This window comes from Triturus cristatus, chromosome 1_1 (genome assembly GCF_964204655.1).
Source record: "Triturus cristatus chromosome 1_1, aTriCri1.1, whole genome shotgun sequence".
NCBI classification, from domain to species: Eukaryota; Metazoa; Chordata; class Amphibia; order Caudata; family Salamandridae; genus Triturus; species Triturus cristatus.
This window is the reverse complement of record NC_140579.1, coordinates 1201281974-1201309918: the sequence shown is the minus strand read 5'-3', so window position 1 is coordinate 1201309918 and position 27945 is coordinate 1201281974. Positions and strand designations below refer to the sequence as shown.

General features: G+C 44.1%; 1 protein-coding gene across 3 annotated transcripts in view; it reads right to left on the bottom strand.

Moving 5' to 3' along the window:
- LOC146871825 (ATP-dependent chromatin remodeler CHD8-like) overlaps window positions 1-27945 on the bottom strand; it is a 3469548-nt gene that overhangs the window by 37660 nt on the left and 3403943 nt on the right. For all 3 annotated transcript variants that reach the window (XM_085651762.1, XM_085651758.1, XM_085651757.1), the window contains one exon: window positions 6350-6469. In XM_085651762.1, the coding sequence (XP_085507888.1) occupies window positions 6350-6469 (120 nt within the window). The remainder of the gene's footprint in view (window positions 1-6349; window positions 6470-27945) is intronic.

The window sequence follows — 27945 nt, the reverse complement described above, 5'->3', positions numbered from 1 at the left end:
CACCACAACAGTACTACATCCTCCAAGCCTGGATCTGAACCAGTCGGCGCCAGGGCCGGAGCCACCGGCGGCGCAGCAGAGGGCCCTGCGCATGGTGAGGGATCTGCCGACGCCCCAGGAGGGGAAGGAGGAGGAGACTCCAGCGAGGCCTGCAAAGCCGCCACGTATGTCTCCATTTGGACTCTCAATGCCCCAACACCGGGAAACGGTGGATAGGACGACACGCGGGGCCGCATCACCCGCGGAGAGTCCACGCCCCCGGTAGGCTGGTAACCAGCCCCCGGGGACAAACTGTGACACTTACCCACCGGGGAGCGACGCTCACGTGACATCAGAGAAAGGAGAGTAAGACGACCATGGCCGTATCTGAAGCCGTCCACCGAAGCAGACCGAGGGGTGGACGTCGACCTGGAGAGACGCGCCGCGACTTCAACTTCGGCTTCAACTATTGGCACGCCGTACAATCTGTGGTGCCGTGATCCTGCCCCAAACACCACATACAAATGAGGTGAGAGTCCGTTGCCGACATAAGACGCCCACAAGACGTGCAAGATTTAAAGCTCGATTTAAGATTTAAGGCATTCACACACTGTTCCACAAAAGAAATGAAAGAAAAAGGGGCCCTAACAGGCCCGTAGCAAGGATCGGAAAGGATGTAGGCGCGCTGGGGCGGGTCTTATGTGTCCTCGCTGACGTCACGTATGCGGACGACGCCTGGGCGGAGTCGTGTGATGTCGCCCCGCCCCTGGCGCGCAGGGATGCTGTGGCAAAAAAGTTTCCGGATCCAGTCTCACGCCTGGGGATAATTCTACGTGAAGGAATCTGCGGCTAGTAGTCTCTATCAGATGTGCATTTTACATTAAATCCCACACTGGCATCAGTGTGGGTTTAATGTGCTGAGAAGTTTGATACCAAACTTCCCAGTCTTCAGTGTAGCCATTATGGTGTTGTGGAGTTCGTAATGACAAACTCCCAGCACCATATACTCTTAATGGCAGCACTGCACTTACAATGCCCAAGAGTGGACTTGGGCACTGTAGGGGTACAGGGCTCATGCACCTGTACCCTCACCACTGGTATAGTGCACCCTGCCAGAGGGGTGACCGATCTATGCCAGGGCAGTGGTTTGTGGGCATGGCACATAGAGATGTGTGCCATGTCGACCCTTCACTTTGTTCTGCACCCAGACGCGCAGCCTGCAAAAGCAGTGTGTGTGTGTCAGGGTACAGGGCCTCTAAGGGTGGCACAATAAGTGCTGCAGCCCTGAGAGGCCTTCTCTGATCAGTGCCCTGGGTACCTATGGTACTATTTACCAGGAGTTGACATGTGGCCAGAGAGGTCAATTGGGTTTAGGCTTCAATGCAATTTTAGGGAATGAACATAGGCCCTGGGTACCTGATTAGCAGGAGCCCAGGGCACATTCAGTCAAAGAACATCAGAAATTCAGCAAAAAGTGGGGGCATTTCATGCAAGAAAGAGGGCACTTTCTCACAATCCCACACTAGCATCAGTGTGGGTTTAATGTGCTGAGAAGTTTTATACCAAACTTCTCAGTTTTCAGTGTAGCCATTATGGTGCTGTGGAGTTCGTAATGACAAACTCCCAGCACCATATACTCAATGGAAGCACTGCATTTACAATGTCTAAGAATGGACATAGACACTGTAGGGGTACAGGGCTCATGCACCTGTACCCTCACCACTGGTATAGTGCACCCAGCTAGAAGGGTGACAAATTTATGCCAGGGCAGTGGATTGTAGGCCATGTTGACTCTTCACTTTGCTCTGCAGCAAAATACGCAGCCTGCGAAGGCAGAGTGTCAGTGTATTGGCACAGGACCACTAAGGGTGGCACAATAAGTGCTGCATACTTAAAGGACTTCTCTGGTCACAGTGCCCTGGATACCTGTGGTGCCATTTACCAGGGACTGACCTGTGGCCAGAGATGCCAATTGGGTCTAGGCATCGATGCAGTTTTAGGCAAAGGACATAGGCCCTGGGTTACTAGTTAGCAGGAGTCCAGGGCAAACTCAGTCAAAGCACATCAGCAACTCAGCAAAAAGTGGGGGCAACCATGCAGAAAGAGGGTACTTTCTCACGCAGAGCCACTGAGGTTTGAGCTGAACGTTTGACAAACAAAACATACTGTCCCTAAAGCGGTTGGTAATTATGGTACACAGTGAGGTTGCACAGCCACACCATAAAGCATATTTCCTCACATACACATCTACAGCAACACATGCTACAAACACTATTTTCAAAAACAGATTTAACACTGGTGAAAACAAATATCAACATTTGGTATTGAACGATTCAACTCTCATAGCTAAAAATCAATAAGACCTGTGAATCCTTGTAAGTCAAGGAGCATAATGAAATAATGGGACTATCACTAAATGTAACGAAGACCAAATGAACAAATTGCTTACCTTTGGTAAAGCTCTTTTCTGATAGTGACTATGTCTATTAGCTGATTCCTCACGCTCTGAATATTCCCCATGCTTAAGACTGGAATTGGAAACTTTTCAGTAGTACCTCTGCGCACCCGTACGTGGTGCCGTGTGGCTCCGCACTGATGCCGTATCACTCCGGAAAGGATTGCGGGGCCTATATAAGAGCCACTCCAGCGAACTGATATCAGTTACTTTCAAGGCCTTCTGGGTCTCCAGACGCAGAGACCCATCAGTAAGTCGATAATGATCAATTTGCAGATTCCTCAACTTAGACGTTTATTAATAGATAGAGACAAATTCACAAAACAGGGAGGATGGGACAATGGTGAGGAATCTGTGGTTAGATAGAGTCTATACCACAAAGAGTTACCGAAGTTACTGACGGGGACATCCAACCACAGATTCCTCACCTTTTGAATAGATACCAAAGAAGTACCTATTTAGAGGTGGGTCTGTGGAAGCATGCCTAGCACACAGTCCTTTTGTGCAGGGTCGATGGGTGCCACAGCCACAAAAAGGTTAGTAACTTTGCTGTGTATGAGGGGGCTGTCTGTAGGGCAGTGTCTCTGCCATGGCCACGGAAAGAGTGAAAGGTTTGATGTGACTGGCGTGTCAGAGCAGATAAGCCCAAGCAGCCCACTGTGGTCCTGCTCTCTTTATAGGGCTTCGGAGCGGAATCTGCTTTGTCCCCAAACAGGCAAGTCCCAGCAAAGGGCATGTCCTTAAGGGACAACTTGACATCACCCGATGGGAGTCCTTGGTATACAAGCTGTAGGAAATCATGAATTTGGCAGCTTCGCATCTGTGCATTTCTTGGGTTAGGGCAGGTCAGAGGTATTCTGGGACACCAGGGAGCATTTGAGAGAGTGAGTCCTAGAGAGCATGGGAGTAACTGCCCAGCCAGAAACTGCCATTGACGGACCAGAGGGCCAAGCTAGAGGACGAAAATACCCTCTTCCCAAAGGCCACTACTCATTTGAACTCGCTAGCTGGGGGAGCAGTCGCAGACACTTTTTTTTCCAATGGAGGGCAACTACAGGACGGTGGCACCTACTGAACCACAAGGCTTTACCAGTTCCAACTGGCCCTAGTCAATACAGATTAGCTACTATCAAGCATAAAGCTGAACTGAGACTGTTAGGGTTAGAGGGATGGTCCAAATTATTCTCAACCAATCACCAGAAAATGCAAACAACCTGTCAGTCATTCTGGAGTTATGTGGGCACTCTGAGGGTCAGGGTGACGAGGCTCACCATCTTGAGAGGGGTGAAAATACAGCTCCATAATCAAAGAAATGTTTGTCTGATCTTCATTCCTTCTTGCTAGCCTTTGTCATAGTGGCAATGCAGCTCTCATGGCTCACTGGGCTTTGTGATCAGGACTGCTTCACTGGCGCACACAGTCCCCCTGAAAGTCCAAATGGTGTACCACTTTATTGCACAAGTATGTATATGCTACATTGCTGGCACAGGCAAGGCACCAAATATAACCAACTGGTTGCCTTTTTGTTAAAGCTTTAAAAAAAAAAAAAAAATCCTGAAGCTGTGCTTCTGCTGTCAGGAGTAGCTCTTAGATCAGTTATAACTGGTCCTGGTGTGGATGTGGTTCCTAAGACCCACAGAGCCTAACAGAAGAACACTGCTGCTGGTTGACAACTATAAACACCAAGGAGAAGGGGCGAGTTTCATCAAAGCAAGGGAAATATAACCTCAACAAAAGAAGTTGATGACGGGAAGCTTCTTCCAACAACAGCAAACACTGGTTTTGGGTAAGGAACCCTCATCACAGTGGTGTGCGGACTCTCTTGTCCACCATACACAAAAGTAAGGCCATAGGGAGACCACCATCTGGAGCACACATGAACTGGGCATGCCAATGAACATGATGTACTCCTGTCACTGTCAACACACATACACAAATGCTCCTCTTACTCTTCCACAGGGGTACAGGTAAAACAGCCCACTGAGGGTCGGGTTTCACTTCGGGTGACCTCGACAGATAAACAGCACAGTAACAGCATTGTGCAAGACCTATCTGCCTGGAGAATGTTGAGTTCACTAGAGAAAAAACATAGGGCAGAGAAGACAAAATGTAGAAGGTCTGGTAGGAGAGCTTGTAAAAGCAGTGCAGAGTATTAACTAGACAGTGACATCTGAGATATGTGAACCTTAACAGCCCAGGGTAATAGTGGTGAATGCCAGTCTGGTGAGCAACATGCTCAATCAATTTCATAATTTTATTTCTCCTATGGAAGCAAATTTATGTCTAGCTGGCCAGGACTTGTAAATAAATTCCTCATTATTTTTGATGCTGCTACTCTTGTATAATCATGCAGGATAGTTAAATGGCATCTTCATAGGAGACACGTGCATCATCACACAGAGCACAATCCCCCCCCCCGAGGCTGAAAAAAGGACAGGTTGTTGACGTTATTCTAGAGTTCTACCACCGTGAAATAGTTTTGAAGAGCACTGCGTGAAAGGAGGTCCTTAAATAAGACATCCAACTCAACAGATTGTTTTTATGAAACTTTCGTTAAGAGAGCAATTTCATGCTGAATATCTAAGCAAAGCGCGTTTAGGGTACTATAAGTAGGATTTAGATAAACCATAGTGTCCTGTAATCTATGTTCTGCTGCATTTCTGAGTGGGGATGGGTTTGCTACCAAACAAACAGATGCCTTCTCTATTTAGTTAACTCCAGAGTCTTCTGCCTGGAAGTGAAAAACACATGCTGGAATGAATGTATCTTATCAAGAGCAGCAGTACCTGTACGTTTTAAAGGCAGAAAACTGGCGACTGCAATTTATTTTTTCCAAAAGTGAATGTTCTATAATTAGAAGAGCCCCAGACATGCTGTAGACAAGTCTAACAAAGATGCTATGATTTTTATGGGGATTTAGAGCATGAAAACAAAAAATCAACACATTATGAAAAACTCAGAAAAAGTAAAAAATCGGCTGTGCAGCATGCAGAACAAGCATTGGCATAGCCAATAGGTCTCGCCTTTGGGACCTTGTAAGTGTTTAGCCATGCAACAGTTGTTGTTGCACCAAAGAAATTGTGCTGCATAAATACTTATAAGGTCCCAAAAGCGAGACCTATTGGCTATGCCAATGCTTGTTCTTTGTAAAGAAATAGATGCTAGAAATAGAAACAAGCATCTATTTCTTTACTTTTGCTATAATCGCGGCACCGGCGCTTTATTTTTAACATTAAAAGTAAAGCGCCGGTGCCGCGATTATACCAAAGGTAAAGAAATAGAAACAAGCATCTATTTCTTTAATTTTGCTATAATCCCGGCACCGGCGCTTTATTTTTAACATTAAAAGTAAAGCGCCGGTGCCGCGATTATACCAAAGGTAAAGAAATAGAAACAAGCATCTATTTCTTTACTTTTGCCATAATCGCGGCACCAGCGCTTTATTTTTAACACTAAAAGTAAAGCGCCGGTGCCAGATTATAGCAAAAGCGCCTTCATGAAGTACAGTACCCGTGACGGAGACATATGGCGGCTGCGCGCGTTCACGCGCACATGCACGCAGGCTTTAGGCCAGCGGCTGCAGCACTTTGAAAATCCCCTTACAAAAATTAGAGCAACAGCGCATGCGCTGTTTTAGGCTCAACCTAAAAAGGGAGTGATGTACAGTGGGATGATACTGTGAGTGTAAGGATGAGCCTAAGCCCTGTTCTACAATGGGTAAGGAAAACCAAAGTGTTTTTTCTTTCTCCTAAATTACAAGTACTTCTGCTAATTTTCTATTTAATGATATTGGTGCTCTCAGGTCAAATGTGTTAGTAGTGGAGAGTTGATAGAAAGAGATAGTTGTTAAAGAGGATACCCTCATGGATGATGTTGCTCTTTACAAATATACATAACAAAGGGGTTGGCTCTCACCTTCTTCTCATTCCGATGGTGGGCTGGCTGCATACGTTCCACTCCAGAGAAATCACTGTGGGATATATTTTTTGGTTTCTTTACCCGATATCTCTTCTGCTTCCTTCGGTCCTCCATGTACTGATAGGAAGGAAAGAAAGTCCCCCAGTTAGTTAAAATACATAAGCACTCTTGGTATTCACTTTATATCATGGGGTAAGGGAGCAGACTGAAAGGAGAAGTGAGAAGAAAGGAACCTGCCTGCCCCTGCAGTACCTTTAGGAACACCCTGATAATAGAATAGTGCTAGGTCATTTGATCCTGCTAGAATACGATAAGAAAAGGATGGACTTGGCACACTAGAATTTGAACTAACCAAAATTGCTATTGTGATATCTAACAAAGATTTGGGTACACATGCATCAAAGAAGTCAATAGCGATTCTTTAATTGCGATTTTTAAGGAATCGCAATTAAAGAATCGCTATTGCCTATGCATTAAGGAATCGCAAATAAAATTGCGATTCCTACAAATTCCTTAATTGTGACTCGCAAATTGCTTGCCGCAATTAAGGAATTGGTTTTCCCATTCACCCCTATCGTCCTTGAGGCCCATAGGAATGAATGGGAATTGCATACGCAATTTGCGAGTACCCAAAAGGTACTCGCAAATTGCGCATGCAATTTTAAGGGTGCCAAAAGGACACCCTATTGCACCCCTGAAATTGGAATGTGAACATATGTTGCGAACACACATGCCCCAAGGGCATGTGTGTGTAACCAGGAACTTTGAAAAATGCACTTTAGTGATATTTCAACGTTTTTGCAAATTACCGTCAAGTTTCATTTGGCGTCCCATAATAGTGAAATTGCTATTTTCAATGGCAGCATGCATTGCATTTGAGACATCGCAATTTGTGATTCCTTAAATGCAATCACAATTTAAGTAATCGCAAATTTAGTGATTCCTTAAATTGCGATTTTTGCATTTGCATCCCAAATGCAAAAATACAGTTTGCAAAGGGGCAGATTCTAAGAATCTGCCCGTTTGCGACCGGTTTTTCTTCTGATGCATGTGGCCCTCGATTATTTGAGTTGCCAGGCCTTCATCAACACTAGGTGTCATGCTCCATCATAGGAGATGATTCTCACTCTGCCAATCAGTTTTTTAGGTTAGGGTGGAGATGAACAAGTTACTTACCTTCGGTAACGATGTATCTGTAAGAAACATTAGTTAGTTAGATTCCTCACCTTAGAATATCCCCAGGCGTCAGACTGGATCCGGAAGATTTTTCGTCAGCAATACCCCTTGCGCGTCGCTAGGCGTCATCTGCGGCTCCGCGTCCGTCGTCGGCGTCGTGCGCCGGAATGACGTCGGAGTACTTAGACGCCGCCCTCGCGCGCTGACGTCAGTTCTTGTACATAGCCTTCCGCGCCAGGAACGCAGAGCCATGCAAGAGACCGACACTGGTGAAAAAATTCTAGGGCCCTGAAAGGGATAGCCTTAACCCTAGATGTCAGTTCGCAGAACGGGGAGGATGGGTGGGTCGGTGAGGAATCTAACTAACTAATGTTTCTTACAGATACATCGTTACCGAAGGTAAGTAACTTGTTCATCTGAAAGAAACACGTTAGTTAGATTCCTCACCTTAGAATAGATACCCAAGCAATACCAACCCCGGTGGTGGGTCTGCGAACCAAGATCACACCAGAAAGTCCTGGAGGACAGAACGGCCAAAGAAGCCATCCCTCCGGACTTGGCTCTCTAGGCAATAGTGCCTGGCAAACGTGTGCAGCGAAGCCCACGTCGCCGCCTGACAGATGTCCTGCAAAGGGACTCCTCGTCCCAAAGCAGTAGTAGCCGCTGTGGCCCGAGTAGAATGGGCGCGCAGCCCAACAGGCGGTTCCTTTTTTGCCAAGGAATAACAGATTTTTATACACAAAACGACCCACCGGGAGATGGTCCCTTTGTGTACAGCTTTTCCCTTCTTTGCACCCACGTAGCCAATGAAAAGCTGGTCGTCCACCCGGAACTGTTTAGTGCGGTCCAAATAAAAGGAGAGCGCACGTTTTGGGTCCAGACGGTGGAGCCGCTCTTCCTCTTTGGAAGGATGCGGAGGCGGAAAGAAGGTGGGCAAGGTGACAGATTGCCCAAGATGAAAGGGGGTCACCACCTTCGGTAGAAAGGAAGGACGAGGCCGAAGGACAACCTTGTCCGGATGAACAGATAGAAAAGGAGGCTTGGACGATAGAGCCTGGAGCTCACTCACCCGTCTAGCCGAGGTGATGGCTACCAGGAAAGCAGTCTTAAGAGTTCGAAGATGAAGAGGACAATTGTGAAGAGGCTCAAAGGGAGCGCACATCAGGAATGTCAAGACAAGGTTCAAGTCCCACTGAGGCATTACGAAAGGGACAGGAGGGAACGTGTAAGTAATGCCTTTAAGAAAGCGTGACACAACAGGGGACTTGAAAAGAGAGGGCTGATCTGGAAGCCGTAAGAAGGCAGAGAGAGCAGCAAGATAACCTTTCAAGGTGCCCAGGGCAGAGCCCTGCCGGGCCAAAGAAAGAAGGAAGAGGAGAACCTCAGAAAGAGGGGCGGAGAGGGGATCCACAGCCTCTGCTGTGCACCATGCCACAAATTTGTTCCACTGGCAGGCGTATACCGTCTTTGTGGAGGGACGCCTGGCTGCCAGAATGATATCACAGACTTCAGGAGGCAAGTCAAATGGCATCAACTGCCGCCGCTCAATCTCCACGCATGGAGGTGGAGGCTGGACAGGTTCGGGTGGAGGACCGTCCCCTGCTGCTGCGACAGATGATCCTCCCGAAGGGGCAGACGTATCAGAGGATCGGTCAACATACTGAGTAGCTCGGGATACCAGTACCTTCGTGCCCAATCCGGAGCCACCAAGATGACATGGGCCCGGTCGCGCTTGATCTTCTTCAGCACTCTGGGCAGAAGTGGTATAGGCGGAAAGGAGTACAACAGACCGCAACTCCACTCGCGACGAAAAGCGTCGCCGAGCGAATGCCGCCTTGGAAATGCCAACGCGCAGAATTGTTGACATTGCGCGTTCTCGTCGGTGGCGAATAGATCTAACCAAGGCTCTCCCCACTGCTGAAAGAGACCTTGCGCCACCTCGGAGTTCAGACGCCATTCGTGATCCATCATGCACCGGCGGCTGAGTTTGTCTGCTCTGGCGTTCAGAGAGCCCGCCAGATGTTGAACCACCAGGGTGACGCCCTGGTGTTCCAGCCATGTCCAGAGGCGCAGAGCCTCCTGACAAAGGGTCCACGACCCCACCCCGCCCTGTTTGTTGCAATACCACATGGCGGTGGTGTTGTCCGTGAACACCTGCACGACACTTCCCCGGACAGAGGGAAGGAAGGCTTTCAGTGCAAGTCGGATCGCTCGCAGCTCCAACAAGTTGATGTGGAGGCGAGACTTCGCCGGAGACCTGAGGCCTCTGATCTCCGCCTCTCCCATATGGCCACCCCATCCCAGGAGGGACGCATCCGTCACAACGACATGCTCCGGAAGGGGTAGGGAGAGGCTCTTGCCCGTGACCCAATCGCGGTCCGTGAGCCACCACTGCAACTGCTGTGCAGTGCCCTCCGAGATCAAGACATGGTCGGACAGGTTGCCGTGATGCTGGGCCCACTGAAACTTCAGGTCCCACTGCAGAGCCCGCATGCGCCGCCTGGCGTGATGCACTAGTAGGATGCAGGAGGCCATCAGCCCCAGATGCTGCAACACTAGCCTGACCGAAACCCAGGATAGAGGCCGAAAGATGGGAATCAGGGCCTGTATATCCCGGACCCACTGCTTCGGTGGATGGACCGGGAACTGCGCCGAATCGAGGACCGCTCCGATGAAGAGGAGCTTCTGAGAGGGGCTCAGGTGTGACTTCGGCACGTTGATGGAAAACCCCAGCAAATGCAGGAGATCCGCCGTAGTCTGGAGGTGGGAGACGACTGCCTGGGGCGAGCCCGCCTTCAACAACCAGTCGTCGAGATAGGGGAAGACTGGAACCCCTGATCTGCGCAGATGAGCTGCGACCACCGCCATCACTTTCGTGAACACCCGAGGGGCACTGGTAAGGCCGAAGGGGAGCACGGTGAACTGAAAGGGCTCCTGACCCACCGTGAACCGCAGGTAACGCCGGTGGGCCGGCAGGACGGGGGTGTGGAAATATGCGTCCTGCAAGTCCAACGCTACCATCCAGTCTCCAGGGTCTAGGGCAGCTAGAACCTGAGCCAAAGTCACTATTTTGAACCGTTCCTTCCGGAGGAAGGCATTGATGTTCCGGAGGTCCAAGATAGAGCGTAGGCCCCCTTTGCCCTTCTTGGGAACCAGAAAGTAGTGGGAATAACAACCACGACCTACTTCTGGGCTCGGAACGCGCTCGACGGCCCCCTTGGCCAAGAGGGCCGAAACTTCCTCGTGGAGAAGATTCAAATGATCCCCCGAGATACGGTGGTGCTGCGGTGGCATGGCTGGAGGGGTCGTCTCGAAGGGGAGGGAGTAGCCCCTTCGGACGATTTGCAGCACCCACCTGTCCGATGTGATGGAACGCCAGTGGAGCAGGTGATGGCGAACTCTGCCGCCCACTGGCGTGGAATGGGCCTGAAAGCTCGGACTAGGAAGGCTTTGAGGCGGATGCTGCCGGGGTGGATGTCGACTGACCGCGTCGTCCTTCGGTACCGCCTCGGCGGAAACCACGTCCGCGACCGCGTGCAGGCTGGTTCTGCGGCCGGTGGCTAGGCGGACGTGAGGAGGTGCTCTTTCCTTGGCCACGAAAGGAGCGAAAAGCGGAAGTTTGTGGCCGTGGAGCCGAGAGGCCCAAGGACGTGGCCGTAGCCCGGGAGTCCTTGAAGCGAGCCAGCGCACTGTCCGCTTTGTCACCAAAAAGGTGAGCGCCATCAAAAGGCATGTCCATGAGGGTGCTCTGGACATCCCCTGAAAAGGACGTGGACCGCAGCCAGGCATGACGTCTAAGCGCCACCGTGGTAGAAATCGCCCTACCCAGCGAGTCCGTAGTGTCGAGTCCACATCGGATTGCATGGCGCGCTGCATCTCTCCCATGGCCAGGGCCGAGGAAAGCCGCACCCGGGCCTCCTCCGGGCACAGTGGCAGCACGTCCTCCACCGCATCCCACAGAGAGTGGGAATATCGGTCCAAGAGACAGGCGGTGTTCAAAGACCGCAGGCCCAAACTGAGCGAAGAGAACAGCTTCTTACCAAACTGTTCCAGTCTCTTGTAATCCCGGTCCGGAGGAGCGGACGGGAAGGAGGATTGGGAGGTAGAGGCCTGGATAACCAGACTCTCGGGGGTGGGGTGTTGGGACAGAAAACTGGGGTCGCCCGGTGCAGGGCGGTGGCGCCTGGCAACGTTCCTATCCACAGGAGGGACTGTGGAGGGCTTGGACAAGGTGCCCTGCAGAATGTCAGTGAGGGCCTCATTGAATGGCAGCAGAGGCTCAGTGGAGCATGCAGCAGACTGAAGCACCTCAGTGAGGATGTTAGTCCTCACAGCCACGGCAGGCAGCTCAAGCCCAAGGGCTTCGGCCGCCTTGCGCAGCACCACAGAAAAAGCTGCACCCTCCTCCGAAGCCACAGTCGGAGGAGAGATGAATCCAGTGTCCGGAGAGGTATCCAACCCACTGGCCTCCCCCAGTTCATCTGCCCAGTCCTGTGCAAGTTGGCTCTGAAGGGCCATAGGGTCATCAGACCCCTCCCAGTCGCCCCCGTCATCCGATTCCTGGTAAACAGGAGGAATGATCGGAGCCGGTCGATAGACAATATGTGTCTCTAGCGGCGTCGGATGCGGAGTCGGGCGGCGCCGCATCGGCGTCGGGACCGGACAGGGGCTAACCGGGGATCGACGTCGAGCGGAGCCGGCGTCGGGGGTGGTATCGGTGTCGGCGGAGGAGGCGTAACGAGGTCGACCGGCGTTGACGGGGGCCCAGGCTCGGGCCCCTCGGGGACCTGCGGCGTCGGGGCCGGAGCCTCCAACGGCGCCGGGGCCGGAGCCGCCGGCATGCGAGGTCGCCCAGTCGAGTCCGCGGGGCCCGAAGGCGCACCAGTGGGCGTCGACGGCGGGGCCAGGCTCCTCATGGCCGAGAGGAAGGCACTGACCTCCGCCGGCGTCGCGTCAGTCCCAGGGACCGTCGGGTATGGGGACTTGCGCGGCTCCTGCGGAGCCGCGGGGGTGGAACCACCCGGACCCTCGGCCGAGTCGCGCGACCGGCGAGGGGAGTCCGAAGAGCGGTGTCGCTTCTTGGAGTGCCTCGACTTACCCGAAGACTTTGAGCCAGACGAGTGACAATGTCGAGTGCGGCTCCGCGACCGATCCTTGGACCTCCTCCTGGACCGGGATCGAGAGCGACGCGGAGCCGAGTGGCGAAGCTCGAGAAGCTTGCGGGACCGCTCCCGCCTAGCTTTCGAGGTCAGGGCCATACAATCGGAACACGACGCCGCGTCGTGGTCGAGGCTCAAGCAGTACAGGCACCGGCGGTGATGATCGGTCACCGACATCAGTCGGTGACAGTTGTCGCAGGCCTTGAAACCAGGCATCCTACCGGCACCAGAGTCGAGAATTGACCAAAAAGAGTCAAAAAAAAAGTTAGTCAAAAAGTGACTAAAGGGGTAGCTCTCCCGGATCTGCGCTTACTGGCGCGGAAAAAAGAAGAACTGACGTCAGCGCGCGAGGGCGGCGTCTAAGTACTCCGACGACGTCATTCCGGCGCACGACGCCGACGACGGACGTGGAGCCGCAGACGACGCCTAGCGACGCGCAAGGGGTATTGCTGACGAAAAATCTTCCGGATCCAGTCTGACGCCTGGGGATATTCTAAGGTGAGGAATCTAACTAACGTGTTTCTTTCAGATGTTTGAATCTAGCACAATCCCATACTAAATTTTCCCTATACTGGTGAATCTGTGGAAGAGTTTAAAATGGAAAACCCCTAAAGAATTAAAAATCTCTACGGCTGCCATAACATCAATTTACTGTTTAACACCGTATAAGAACAATCTACCCTCAAGTTCCTGTTGGCTTGGTCATATGCTTCTCACAATAAATAAGCCAAGCCTACTGTCTGTCGTAACTTTTCATAAACAGATAAACCCTACATTCTCCCAATGAATCATTCAGACCTGTAGCCTTTATCACCGGTTTGTCACTATAACCAACTCCTATTTACTAAACTGAGGGTAAGCTTTCTCACAAGCCAACCATCAGGGCTAACAGTCCTAGCATTGCAAATATACAAAATTAGAGCTGGCAAATTAAAAAAAATACTTAGATTGTCCAAGTGCATATTGTCCATCCCCAAGGGTTTCTCAGAGGGAGTAAACGCCATCAAATCCATGCCTACTACGGTAACCTTTGTGGTTTCTTGTAACAAAACACTTGTCTGTAATAATACTCCACCCTTAAAGCATCAGACATAGCGTTTCTCAAAGAACCAATCAAGCCTTTATTTTTTCCTCATTGGCTTGCCAGCTCAAGACTATTGAATTGAGCATAAACTTTCTACAAAGCAAGATGTAGTAAATTACAACATTGTACATTTTAAATATGTACAAAATTACAGTTGGCAAAATATTAAACAACCTCACCTAAGAGGGGTTAACAAGGAAGGACTAAGTGTATATCTTTTACCCCCAGGGTTTGTTGTGGTGAGAGGTGTACAGCTCTGAGATTCTGGCTCTGATAATCTGCTGTGTGAGTGGCACATTTCTTTCTCAACTAACTACTTTTAAAGGTGAGTTATGAATTTGAGAGGGGATGTATGTGGTGCATTTTGATATAAATAATAGAAATGTGTTTCTTCTTTTAAAGTTGTGTTTTACATTTTATGTTTTGGAAGATATTTAACTGCCTTGAACTTGTAAGATATTATGGAGTATGTCTTCACCATAAGTTAAGGTGTACTGGTATCACTCAGGAATACTGTTTTGTGCTCAGAATCACATCATGAGTCTGTGTGCACAAAGGAATTGTTGTCAGAGATTTAATTCGTGTAGCTCTTGTTCTGTAAGACTTGCACTCGCAGGAAAGGGGCAGCTTGTTTTCTTGAACTGTGATGGTTAGCATTCAGCACAAATCAATATCTCACAAATGAGAGGCAAATGCTAACGCATTTGAAATCAACATGGTAGATTTTCCTTCCACTCCTGCAATGGTTGAGGTAGTTCCTACATGTTCAAAACTCCAATTAACCCTTACCACACATGTACTCTTACATACATCTCTGCAGTCTTCATGCAGTTGTGCAAGTGTCCATGCAGATCTCTCTTGCACCTGACAATACACAGTCTCCAGAAGCACACTCTTAGCACACAGGCAGCTGATTTTCCTGCACTCTCATGCTTACTATTCAGCACTGTGTGGTATTTCAGATAGCAGTGTGTAACGCTAACACATTCAACGTCACCAAGGCTCATTTCCTTTGCTCTAGTCTAATCACTCACCCAGGTTCCACATGCTCATGGTCTCAAGTAGCTGTTAGGACATGTGCTCTTTTCTGCCTCTCTAAACTATAAGGAAAATGTGTCAGGCTGTTGCAGTAATTATCACTTGCTCTACCACAGTAGTAAATGTGCTTTGAAATTGCCAATAAAATATCTTTTTCTGCCTAGAATCACACCATGAGTCTGTCTGCACACAGGAATTGTTGTCAGAGATTTAATTTGTGTTGCTCTTGTTCTGTAAGACTTGCACTCGCAGGAAAGGGGCAGCTTGTTTTCTTGAACTGTGATGGTTAGCATTCAGCACAAATCACTATCTCACAAATGAGAGGCAAATGCTAACACATTTGAAATCAACATGGTAGATTTTCCTTCCACTCCTGCAATGGGACAACACAAATTAGTTGAAGAACCTCATGTTGGAAAAAAGAAAAAGTCTTCTGGTAAGCAGACTAAGGATTTTTTTTTAAATATCCTCAAACATAGAAAAAATGTAAAAAATATATCCACTGCAAATAGTGTTTCAAGTAGAAAACAACAAGACAATAGAAAGAAAATACTAAATGCTAATGTACAATCAGAAGCAAGAAAGAATGATTTAAAAAGAAAAACAGAATTTCAAAACATTCGTAGAAAAATGTTTCAGAGAAGAGTGATGTTCAATTTGCTAAAGGATGTGAAAAAATATAGGAAGAAATCAAAATGTTATAAGAAAAAGAAACATACTGAATCAATTGTTGCAAAGGCTTTGGAATTAAAAAGAAAACTATTCATTTTAATTTTGAACAGGATCCGTACATTAGATAAAATAGTCAATGTAATGAAGTCAAAAAGCAAAAGGAAAAGAGTAGTGAAAAAAACATAACTTTTGTAAAGTGTTCTTAGGAGAATGGAAGCATAGTTCAAGTACTGAACCATTTTTTAATGAAGAGAGTTATCTTCAAAGTAATAGTTTGCTGCATGCAGTTGACGCCAGTGGTCGAGCTTATGAAGTTAAAGATGGTTGTGTAATGGAAAAGGAGAAAATGGTTCCAAGAAATGAGGAAGAAGTGTTAGCTGATGAGGTTATGGGGAAACAGAGTGAGCAAGAATACTGGTTTGCAAGGACATTCTCTGGCATGTCTTTCTAGGAAAGTTTGTAAAAGTGTTTTTCACCATTTTAGGATGCTGGCAGTACATCATACTGAAATGAGAAAGTTTGTGAGAAGATTGTATTTTGCTAAAAGTTAAGCACTAAAGTTAAATGAGTTGAATAGTGCTCTGTTCCGTGGATCTGTATCAGATGTAGAGAAGGTTACTGATGATATTCAGTTTTGTTACTTTGGTCCAGAGCAAGAAAGTGCAGAATTTGACACAGTTATTGAGGAAAATGTGGAAGAGAACGTAGAACTCACTGTTAGTAAAAATTTTGAAGATCAAATGACAAAATTTACTATCATCTCTAATGAAAGACCAAATATTACTTGTATTTGTTGCCGGAGAAGCCATTATAAAACTCAAACAAGGAATATTGATCTCTATAAAAAAAAATGAAAAAGAAAATAATTATGAGTGGAAGGATTTTGCTACATATTTATTTCTGGAAAATTGTTTTGATTTGGGTGAAGATCAGCGTATTTGTAAATACTGTTATAACAAGTTAGAAGAAAATAAAATGCCAGCTAGAGCTGTACATAATAATTTAGAATTGGTTGATATTCCTCCAGAACTTTGTAATTTAAATACGTATGAGTCTATACTCATTCAATGTGTCCATCCGTTTCAGACTATAGTTCGTATGGAGCCCAAAACAGGTAAATTACCTCCTTCAGATTTACAAAGAGGTTTAAAAGGAAGAGTTGTCTATTTGCCATTAGATTTGAAAAAAATAAATGGAAACAATTGATGCAGATAGTTTGGAAACTGAACCATTAGTTTTTCTGGTTAATGGTGTACCTACAAAGAATAAGAACATTTGGCAGGAGCTAGTAGATGTACGAAAAGTACAAAGAGCAAATTTATATTTGAAAAGAAATAATAAATGGTATGAATCAATTTATTTGGATGAAGATGAAGAAGTTTTACTAGCAGACACAGGAACACCAACTGGGCAAATTGAAAAAGTGGATAAGTCAAAAGAAGAAGAAATTTATGAACATTTCAGCATACATCCTCTTCATTCTAAAGAAGTTATGGGAAACACTATTGATCTGTTTCAGATGAAAAAAGCAAAAGGAACTCCCGTGAGTGTATGGGAGGAGAGCTTGGAAGCTCGTTGTTTTCCCCAGCTGTTTCCTACAGGAAAAGGTGGACGATATGATGAACGTCCTGTACAGATTCCTGCTTCTGAGTATCGGACTACAAGATTATATGCAGAAGATCCAAGATTTCGTCAAAGTATTCCTTATTTGTTCCATCTTTTATTTGAAAGTGACTTGTCTGCACTATCTTATGCAGTAAATCACATTTTAAAAACTGGAGTACATCTACATAATGTGTCTGCAAAGGATTTTATGAACAAAGTGCAACAGCGAGATGATCATTTGGAATCTCAATTGATTAATCTGATGGCTTGTCAGCGTGGAACTAATGAATATTGGTACCGACGCCATGGAGAATTGAAATGTATGTTAAGGAATTTAGGAACTCCTACATGGTTCCTTACCCTAAGCTGTGCTGAGTACGCTTGGGATGAATTACTGGATTTTCTTTGAGAGGCAAATTCAAATATTGAAAACGTCCAATACAAGACAGCAGGAGAATTGTGCTCATTGGATCCAGTTAATGTTTGCAGATATTTCAATCATAGATTTGAGGCTATGATGTCCTTCATCTGCAATAAAAAAAATCCACCTCTTGGAGAAGTTGTGGATTTCTTTTGGAGAAAAGAGTACCAAGCAAGAGGTGCTCCTCATATTCATATGCTGTTGTGGATCAAGGATGCCCCAAAATTTGGAACAGATTCTGATGACGCAGTTTTATCCTTCATTGAAGAATATGCAACATGTGCTATACCTAAAGGCACAGAAGAAAAAAACTTCAAAGAGCAAGTTTTACGTTTCCAAAGTCATCGGTGTGGAAAATACTGTCGACGAAAGTACAAGAGTAAGGATAAATTCTACACAAAATGTCGATTTGGATTTCCACGACCTGTTCCTTAAAAGGAAGAGTAAACAGTTTTATGTCAGCTGTGCGACATACCATTACAAGAAAATCTCCGAAAAATACCTACAACCTAAGAAGAAAAGAAGAGTCAAAATATATAAATGACTACAACCCAGTCATTTTATCCATGTGGAATGCTAATATGGATATTCAGTATGTAGCTGACAATTCTATTGCTCGGTATGTCACATCTTACATCACTAAATCTGAGAAAACGGAATTGAAAGAAATGTGGGAAGAGATTTCTCACGAGAAGACTGTCAGTAAAAAGCTATACAGTTTCAGTTTAAAGATGTTATCACATCGAGAAATTGGGTCATACGAATGCTCAGATAGGTTATCATCTGCAAGTCTGTACTCCAAATCCAGAAGAATAATTTGGGTAAGTTTAGGCCTTGCAGGAATGCGAAATCGGGTACTGAAATCTATTCGAGAAATTGAATGTTAAGCAGAGAACGAACCAGAAAGTACAGACATTTTGAAAACAAATATGTTGGACACATATTACCCAAACAGAAGTCATCATCTTGAGAACATGTGTCTCTATGAAGTGCTGCAGAACTACATAAACGGAATGCCACAGAAGACATCAACATTGGAAAATATAAAGTCATTGGTGAGGAAGGATGTTTGGTGAAACAAACAAAAGGAAGTTTGATTAATCACAGGAAGCTGAGTTGCGACACTACTGACAAAAAGGAATTTTACTACTTAGCACTTTTACAGCTGTTTAAACCATGGCGTTCAGAGGATGAATTACTTGGAGATATTCACAGTATGAAGATTCCTTTATTGCATGCAAAGATAACATAGAATGCAGTACTTTCTCAAATTATGTACAAATGTTAAATAAAGAAATTGAAGAAGAAGCTACAATTGCAGCTGAAGTAGCTAGAGACAGTTCTCAAGACAGTCAAAGTTCTGGTACGCTCAGTCAAGATCCCCTAGGACAACCAATCATAGAAAATGAAGCTGCAATAGCCATGACTGAAGTGGAAACAGCTATGAATCAAGCTCAGGAAGATTTAATAAACTTACCAAATTTGGAACAACAACTGAATGATGAACAACAACAAATTTATGAAGAAGTCACAAAACAAATTGATCATGGATTACTACATGAAAATAAAGAGTGCTCATGCACATCATTTGAACCAATCAGAATGTATGTGAGTGGACAAGCTGGAACTGGAAAAAGTTTCTTAATTAAAGTAATTAGAAGCTACCTACAGAAAAAAAACTGATTCAACTTTGTCTTGTGTTGTTACTGCTCCAACTGGGTTAGCAGCATATAACATAAAAGGAATTACCTTACATCGTTTGCTAATGTTACCAGTAGAGCATGAGAACAAAATAGAATACCACAAGCTAACAGGAGAAGCATGTTTTGAAGTTTCAAGAGTGTTGAAGAAAATGAAAGTTCTCATTATTGATGAGGTAAGCATGGTATCAAACTTAATGCTTGCCTTTGTGCATTTAAGAATGCAGAAAATTCTAAAGGCAGACTATGACGTGTTATTTGGAGGAAAATATGTTATAGTTTTTGGGGATCTACTGCAGCTCACTCCAGTTAAAGGACAACCAGTATTTAATACTCTTACACATGAAAACACGAAAAAGTCGTTAGGAAGTATAGGTAATGTGAATATTTGGTCATACTTTGAGTACAAAGAACTCATTACCAATATGCGGCAAGAAAATGATGATTATGCAAGTATTCTCAAAGATATCAGAATTGGACTACTCACAGAACATGGCAGAAAAGCTTTACAGAGTCGATTGCTATGTAATTTGTTTCCAACAGAACAAATAGTTCCAGAGAAAATATACAAGAAAATTGCAGAAAAAAATACTGTCATCTGCTTAATGCCAACACTATATGAATGCTCTATATTCAATGAAGAACTTTTGAAATTGGAAAATGAAGAGATTATAAAAATGGAAGCCGTGGATAAAATACAGCATAAAGGAATAACTATTATATTGACAGGCAAATTGAAAACTAAATTGGATTCTCTAGAGAAAAACATATCGAAAACAGCTGGTTTAGAAAAGAATCTTTATGTATGTATGAACTGTCGAGTAATTTTAAGACGTAATTTGAATGATGAAAAAGGTTTAGTGAATGGAGCTATGGGTAAAGTTGTGGGTTTTGTTAATTACCAGAAAAAAGATGGAATTTAATTTTTAAAAATAAAATTTTATCAGATTGAAGAGGTTAAAGACATTAGTCGTTGTTCAGTTCGTTTTTTGCTTGTGAAAGACTTATATGTACGTAGGAAGCAGTTTCCGTTTTCTCTAGCATATGCTGTAACTATTCACAAATCTCAAGGATTAACTGTAGATAGTGCTTTTGTAAACATTGGATCTAGTGTGTTTAAAGAAGGTATGGCATATGTTGCTTTGTCACGAGTGAAAAAATTATCTGGTTTATTCATGATAGACTTTGATAACTCAAAAGTTAGTGCTGATGCAAATTGTGTAAAGGAGTATAATAGATTAAGAAGAAGCTATGCTCCTCATTTAGGTCAGTATCCTGTGTTTGAAACACGTGTTGTTTGTCGGAAAAGGAGAATTGAGAATATCTGTAATGAGGATGTACAGAAGAGAAAACAAAAAGAGTGATGTGATTGCAAGCAAAAAGAAAAAGGACAATGTTGAAGAGGTTGTTGGTTGTCATTTTGAAAATAGCTCTGGTGTCAACTGCTACGCTAATGTAGTGCTGAATGTTGTATTTTATCTTGAAAGTTTGCAAGAGCAGATAATACTAAATCATGAAAAAAGATTTTGTTCTCTGCTGAGTTTCCTTTATGAGAAGCTGAGTAATGATAAAACTAAAATAGAAAGTGCTTCTGATGTTAGAAATCTTTTAGATGTATGTTCTGGATGTATACAGTTTACACAAAATGTCCAGCAAGATGCACAGGAATTCTTAATGTATATGCTTATGGTACTGGAAGATGAAGGGGTAGAACTTGAAAATATATTTGGTCTCTCTTATAAATGGGAACATTGTTGTGAAAACTGTATGAACACATGCAGCACTAATGTTGATTCTGAAAGGTTCATACATTTAACATTACCAGAGAGTAAATCAGTGACTTTTAGTAAATTAGTTAAAGATGCAAATCACAAAATGGAATGTCCTCAATGTAAATTAGAAATGTTATCGTTATTTTTAAAGAAATATGGACAGTATATAATTTTAATGATACAACGTTGTAGAGCTGATGGAACAAAATTGGACACTTTAATAAAGAAGTTTGTAGGAAATCAATTATCAATATCAGGAAAGACTTTTGTTGCAGTTGCAATAATTTTCCATGATGGACCTTCTATAACTTCTGGTCATTACACAGTTTATCTAAAATGTGAAAAAGGCTGGACACTATGTAATGATTCTCAATTGATTTTCAAGCAACGTTTGCCTGCAGAATTACCAAATTGCTACTTAATTTTTCTAAAACCAAAATTTTAGATACAAATTGCAGCATCTGAAGAAACCATTATTTCAATTTTATAGGATTACCATTGGATATTTCACCTAAAAAGGATTTAAAAATTACCATTTGGCCTCATGGAAAGGTAAATATTTCTATTGTGGACTTCTTTGACAGCTATTATTTTGGTGTATGTGCTTAAGCAACAAGATTTACAGACGTTATTTATTGCAAATAGTTATTGTTCTTAGAAGATATTTTTAATGTATATGTTACATTTCTATCAAGGTATGTTTTACTGAGGATAGATTCAGGGCTTTTTTAAACAATCTTTCAGATTGTTTATATTTTTGCCCGCTGTTAAGTGAATACAATTGATATCAATATTTTCAGTGAAATTCAATATATTCTGAAAACAGCAAAAAAAGGGCAAAAAATGTCTTTGTTAAATATGAAAATGTGTACTGTTTTCTAAAATGTATTGTTAAATATTACTACTTTTTTTCTTATCTAGAAAGAAAATTTAGGAAATTGAATCCTTTTTTCTTGCAATTAAAAACAACCATTTATTTCTAATTAAGTTATTTTGTTGGTCAGGTAAGTTTGAAATATCTGTATTTCTCACCCCTTCACTTTCATGCTCCCTTTTCTTCACTTCTCCTCACTCTGCTTTTCTCATTCCCCTTCTCTCTCTCTCTTCTTCCTTTACTGCTCTTTCGTAACTCCCTCACTCCTTCTCTACTACTCCCCTAGGTTTACTGCCTCCATCACAATTTTTTCAACCATGTTTCTCTCCCTGTCTCCATATGTCTCAGGCATTCTAACTACCTTACTCCTTCTCAGTTCCTTGCTCTCTGTCTCTGTTTCAGTCTCTCTCCCTTTGTCTGTCTTACCCTTAAATTCCTTAACATCTCTGTGGCAGATTTACAAGCCCCCTGCGCCACCACTACGTCACTTTTCATGACGTACTGGTGGCCTAGGGGGCTCCTCCATATTTACAAGGAGAGGAAAAGCCACCCTGCGTGATTTTTCCTCTCCTCGTAAATACAGCCACTTCACACGCAGCACTATGCGTTGAAGGGGCATTCCATGGGTGTTGTTGTGGGTGTTCCCACGCAACACCCATAGAACTAGACACATCTCCAGATTTACGAGAAATCGTAACTCTGGAGATGCGTGTGAATGCTACGCCACCCTAGAGGTGGCGTAGCGAGGCACAACGAGGAGAAATGTTTTAATTTCTCCTTGTTTTTTCCTCTTTCAGTGCATGCTGCATGCTACAGCACGCATTGAAAGAGGAAAAAGCCTCTTGTGATTGTTTTTGTGCAGGAAGGTGTCCCTTGCTGCAGAAGAACAATCTCCCCACCACGCAGGCATCCTTGCAGCATGGTGCAAGGGAGCCTGCGCCGGCGCATGGCTGCAGTTTGTGCGCCAGCGCAGGGGAAGCATAGAGATGCAACATATTCTTGTAAATATGTCGCATCTCTGTGCTTCGAAACTAACGCAGCACGGCGCAGCAAAATTACTTGCTGCACCGTGCTGCGCTAGTTTGTTATAAATCTGCCCCTCTGTTTCTACCACTCCTCCTCTCTCCATCACTCATTTTCCATCTATGTTAATTTTTTAACCTTCTCCGTCATTCTCCTTCCCTCACCTTCCCTAACTGTCACTATCCTTTACTCATAGTCACTCCTATTCTCCTACTTCACTTCCTCCTGTCTGTATCTCACACCCCTTCACCTTTTCGCATTCTTTCCTTCACTCTCCCTCACTCTGCTTTGCTCATTGAAATCCTGACTCCCTTTCTCTCACTCCAGTTTCCTAAATCCCTCCATACCCTCACTCCCCATCTCTCACTTTCTCTTACCCTCTTTTTTAATCCTCATACCTGTTATCTCACCATCACTCCACTTCTCTTACTTTCAATCGCTTTACCCTGCTGTACTTCATCCGCTTCGTCTGTTACTCTCTTTTCCTATCTCCGTCCCTTACTCCCCTTTTCTCACTCCCCCCTCCCTCTCTCTCCATTACTCACTGCCATTCCCTTATACATTCACTCTTCTTACCTGTATCCTCTACCCTTAGTCCTTTTGTTGCAGTCAGTCTTTCACTTCCCTTTCATGACTGATTATACTTTCCTTTTCTCACTTCTTCTGTCAGTCCTTTCCTCTTCACTCAGTCATTTCAATCATTTCAATCATTCATGTATACACTACACATTCACTCAATAAAATTACAACACAGTATATTAGGAATATAGCTCTTCTTGGAGAAGTGAAGTGAGTTCTGAAAATAACTGTTTTTTTTATCTTTTTTGTTTTGTATTTTCTTTTTAGTTTTTTAACAATTTTGTATTTTTTTTTATTTTTTTAAAGCAGCAAAAAAAACAGGGAATGAAAAACTGTTCAACAGGAACAAAAACAAAAAATGAAAAAAATTATGGGGTGGAGCATGTGTGCTGCTGTATTTTGTTCTCTATTAAGTTAATGCTGCTCTCACCATAACAGAGAACAACATTGCACACATTGCACCGTACATGAACCTTCTGGAACAGAGGGTGGATATCCAGAGGTCTTGAAGCAGGTGAATCTGCGGCCGCAGATGATGTGCTCGGCTGAGCAGCTGGAGGGTTGTCTCTTGTGGCTCTTCTAGACTCACGAGCATAAGCCACAGCATGCACTGTTTTGAAGTGCCTCAACATAGAATGAATACTAAAGGAGTATTTTTTTTTTGGATCTCCTCTAGATAAGACAACTCCACAAACAGTGCATGTGACGTTTGGGGCATTCACCTTCTTCTGGCCCTCTGGAAAAGTAAAGAACTTCCATATGAATGAGTCCTTTTGTTTTCTCTGCCTTGGTGGCACAAAGGTCTCCTCTTCACTCCCTGAAGAAGACTGCTGTTCTGCCATTTTCACGTACTGGAAAAGCTGTTCAGCTCCTTCTCCCAGGAAATAAGAAGAAATAATGAGGGGAGTGGGTGTGGTGTTTGAAGATTCTGGAACTGGAACTACTATGAACCAATGAAAAGTGTTGTTTCGTAATCACATGACTTGCCGTGCGCGCACGGAGCACGTACGCATGCCACACGGAGCACGCACGGAGCACGCACGCATGCGCACACGGAGAACGCACGCATGCGCACACAGAGCACGCACGCATGCGCACCCGGAAACGGTGCGCGCACCGCGATAAACCCTAAAAAAAACAAAAAAACTGTTTATAAGTTTATGGAAGATATTAACTAAGCTGTTCAACTTTATCCAAATAAAAAAAAAAAATAGAGCTGAGCCATTCCATATTACAGGATACAGTCAATCTATAACTATATAAAGGTAGTTTATTGTAAAATAAATACATGTAAAATATAATAATACATACATAAACTAGCATTTAAAAAAACTTGCATATTCAGTAAAAAAAACATAGGTTTCACACACGTTATAGTTAGGAATTAGCATTTAAAAAACCTTGCAAATTCACTGAAAAAACCATAGGTTTCACACATGTTATAGTTAGCTGGACATTTCACTCGTACAAAACCATTGAAATTCCCCCGTTATAGTTAGTTCAGCTAACTATAACTCGCGCGCCCGCAATCCACTGCTGATGACGTCACATATTACATCACTCATGACATGGTCAGTGACATCACATAACTATAACGTGTGTGAAACCTATGGTTTTTTCAGTGAATATATATATATATATATATATTAACTACTGGCGGTCGCCAGTAGATAGTTATAGTTAGGACCGTGTTTCCATAGGGAATCCGCAACATTCTATTTGGAATAACTTTGGCGCCGGTTGACGAATCCTCGCAAAATTTTCAAAATAGGTGGGGCGCTCCGCTCCGCTCCTACCCTGAAAGCCTCGGGGGGATTCGTCAAGCGGGGGCTGAGAAAAAAGGGGGGGTCCAAAAACGCGTTTCCCCATGCAATTTTCCATAGGGACCTTTAGTCCAAGGTACAGTCCGAACGGCTGAACAGAATTACTTGAAATTTGACAGAGAGGTAGTCCTCAGCTCAGGGATGTGCCTTTTGCAGGTCTGGTGTCAATCTGTTCAGTAGTTCCTGAGAAAATCAAAAGTAAAATCATATATATATGTGGGCGGAGCCTAACCACACATCTCATCCTGAGATCTGATTGGCTGTCAGCACTTCATCCAAGAAGTGTTGGCAGCCATCTTGGGACCAATATACATGATAGCACCTCATTAAAAAGCATTGCAGTTAATAGAAGGTTTTAAGACTTTAGTTACATTATCAATCATTTGTTGATGGTACCATACTCATTTTAGGAATTGTGGTATGTTCTAAGGTGATTTCACCATGTGAAAAGGCTTCTGCTGGGATATCATGATTGAGAGAAAAATATTTTCTCATGCTTTTCCCACAGAGGTTTGGAAGGTGATCTATAAGCTAAACTGAGAGCTTATTTTCTGTAAATTCACATTATCTTTCTCAGTCATGTGAGAATGAAGTCTGACATTCTCAGTAAAACATGTACATCCAACAAGGGCAGAGACTGTCAGTTGATTCCTTTGTGTTCTACTGCAGCTTCCCAGAGTGTTCCAAAGAACAACTAGAACAGTCCTACTTATGATAAACGTATGGCACACCTGAAGCCATCTTGCTTGGATTAAAGTGGTAACTCTTAAAACATTTAATTTAAAAAGGAACAAAATGAGGGGGTTCATTTTTCCATAAAAAGTATGATTAGTGCTGCAGAAAGAAAAATTAGGGCACATTTTGCGTGACTTCTCAAATCCTCTTCTATTTCATTAAAAAATTCTGACATGCAGACTGAAACATGCACTTTCAATACCAGCAGCAGTTTTCCCTGGTGAGCAGTAGCTTTACTACAGTGATCACGGGCCTCATGTAGGAAGCCTAATACCGGTCGGTAACGGCCGATTTTCGGTAAATATACCGTTACCGACCGGTATTTAGGCTTTTGAGATGTAGGGGGATCATTTCATTACCGAATCATGAAATGAGATGTAGGGGGAGTGTGTGGTGGGTGTGGGGATTCGTTATTTACCACCAACTAAAGGTTGGTGGTAAATGACGAATAGGTGTAAAAAAGCATTTTTGTGCACGTTTAAGTGTGCAATGTGGCAGACATACATGCCCTTAGGGCATGTATGTGCGCCACATGTGCACACATGGCCGAATCAGGGGTGCAACAGGGTGTCAATGTGACACCCTGCCACCCTTGCATGTGCTCCCCCCATTACCGAATCGGTATTTACCGAATCGGTAATGAGGCATACCTTCCCATCAATGGGAAGGTATGCCTCATTACCGAATCGGTAAATACCGATTCGGTAATTACCGAATTTCTACGAATCGGTAATTTTTACCGCATAAATACCTACATAGCATTTACCACTTCATAAATACCGAATCGGTATGATTCGGTATTTATGAAGTGGTAAATGCCAGGCCACCTACATAAGGCCCCACATGAGCAAAAAGAGTACTAACATTCTGAATTTATGGCAAATGTGTCACACATCTGAATGCCTTCTTGATGGAATCAAAGTAAAAAACTGAAAGTATTTCCTACTGAGGAGACTGCAGTAAATGAGGAAATTAGGAAACTTCATAACAAATAAGTCTCCCAAGATGGCCACCAGAGACAAAAGAGCCCAAATGTAGCCCAAATATCACCCAGATGTAGCCCAAGTATAGCCCAATGACAGAATGTCCCAGAGTGTTCTTAAAAACAACTAGAGCGCTTACTGTCTTCATTATGACAAAAGTATGGCACACCTGAAGCCATCTTGATTGGAATAAACTGGTAACACTTAAAACATTTAATTTAAAAAGGAACACAATGAGGGGGTTCATTTTGCCATAGAAATTATGATTAATGCTGAAGAAAGAAAATGAGGGCACATTTTGAGTGACTTCTCAAATCCTCTTCCATTTCATTAAAAAATTCTGACATGCAGACTGAAACATGCAGTTTTAATACCAGGAGCAGACTTCCATGGTGAACAGTAGTTTTACTAAAGGGATCTAATGAGCAACTAGAGTGCTAACTTTCAGAATTTATGGCAAATGTGTGACACATCTGAATACCTTCATGATGGAATCAAAGTAAAAAACTGAAAGCATTTCCTACTGAGGAGACTGCAGTACATGAGGAAATGAGGAAACTTCATAACAAATAAATTTCCCAAGATGGCCACCGGAGACAAAAGAGCCCAAATGTAGCCCAAAATCACCCAGATGTAGCCCAAATATAGCCAAATGACAGAAGTGTGCAAAACACTTATTATTTTGTGTTTTTGCAGCGTTATATAGTGCAGACTTGTCAGGTATTGGAGTGCTTTACATGAGCATTGGTTACATCACACAAGAACAAATTCATTTTGGTTGTAGACATGGGGAGACTAAGTGATTTGACCAGAATCACAGAATGTCGAGCTGAAGCAGAAACTCCAACCTGGTTCCCCAGTTGCAAAGTCTGCAGTTCTGGAAGTAACACCACATCCTCTCCCCTAAGTGCAACATTTAATCAAGTGGTCAGCTGGATAAAAAAACATA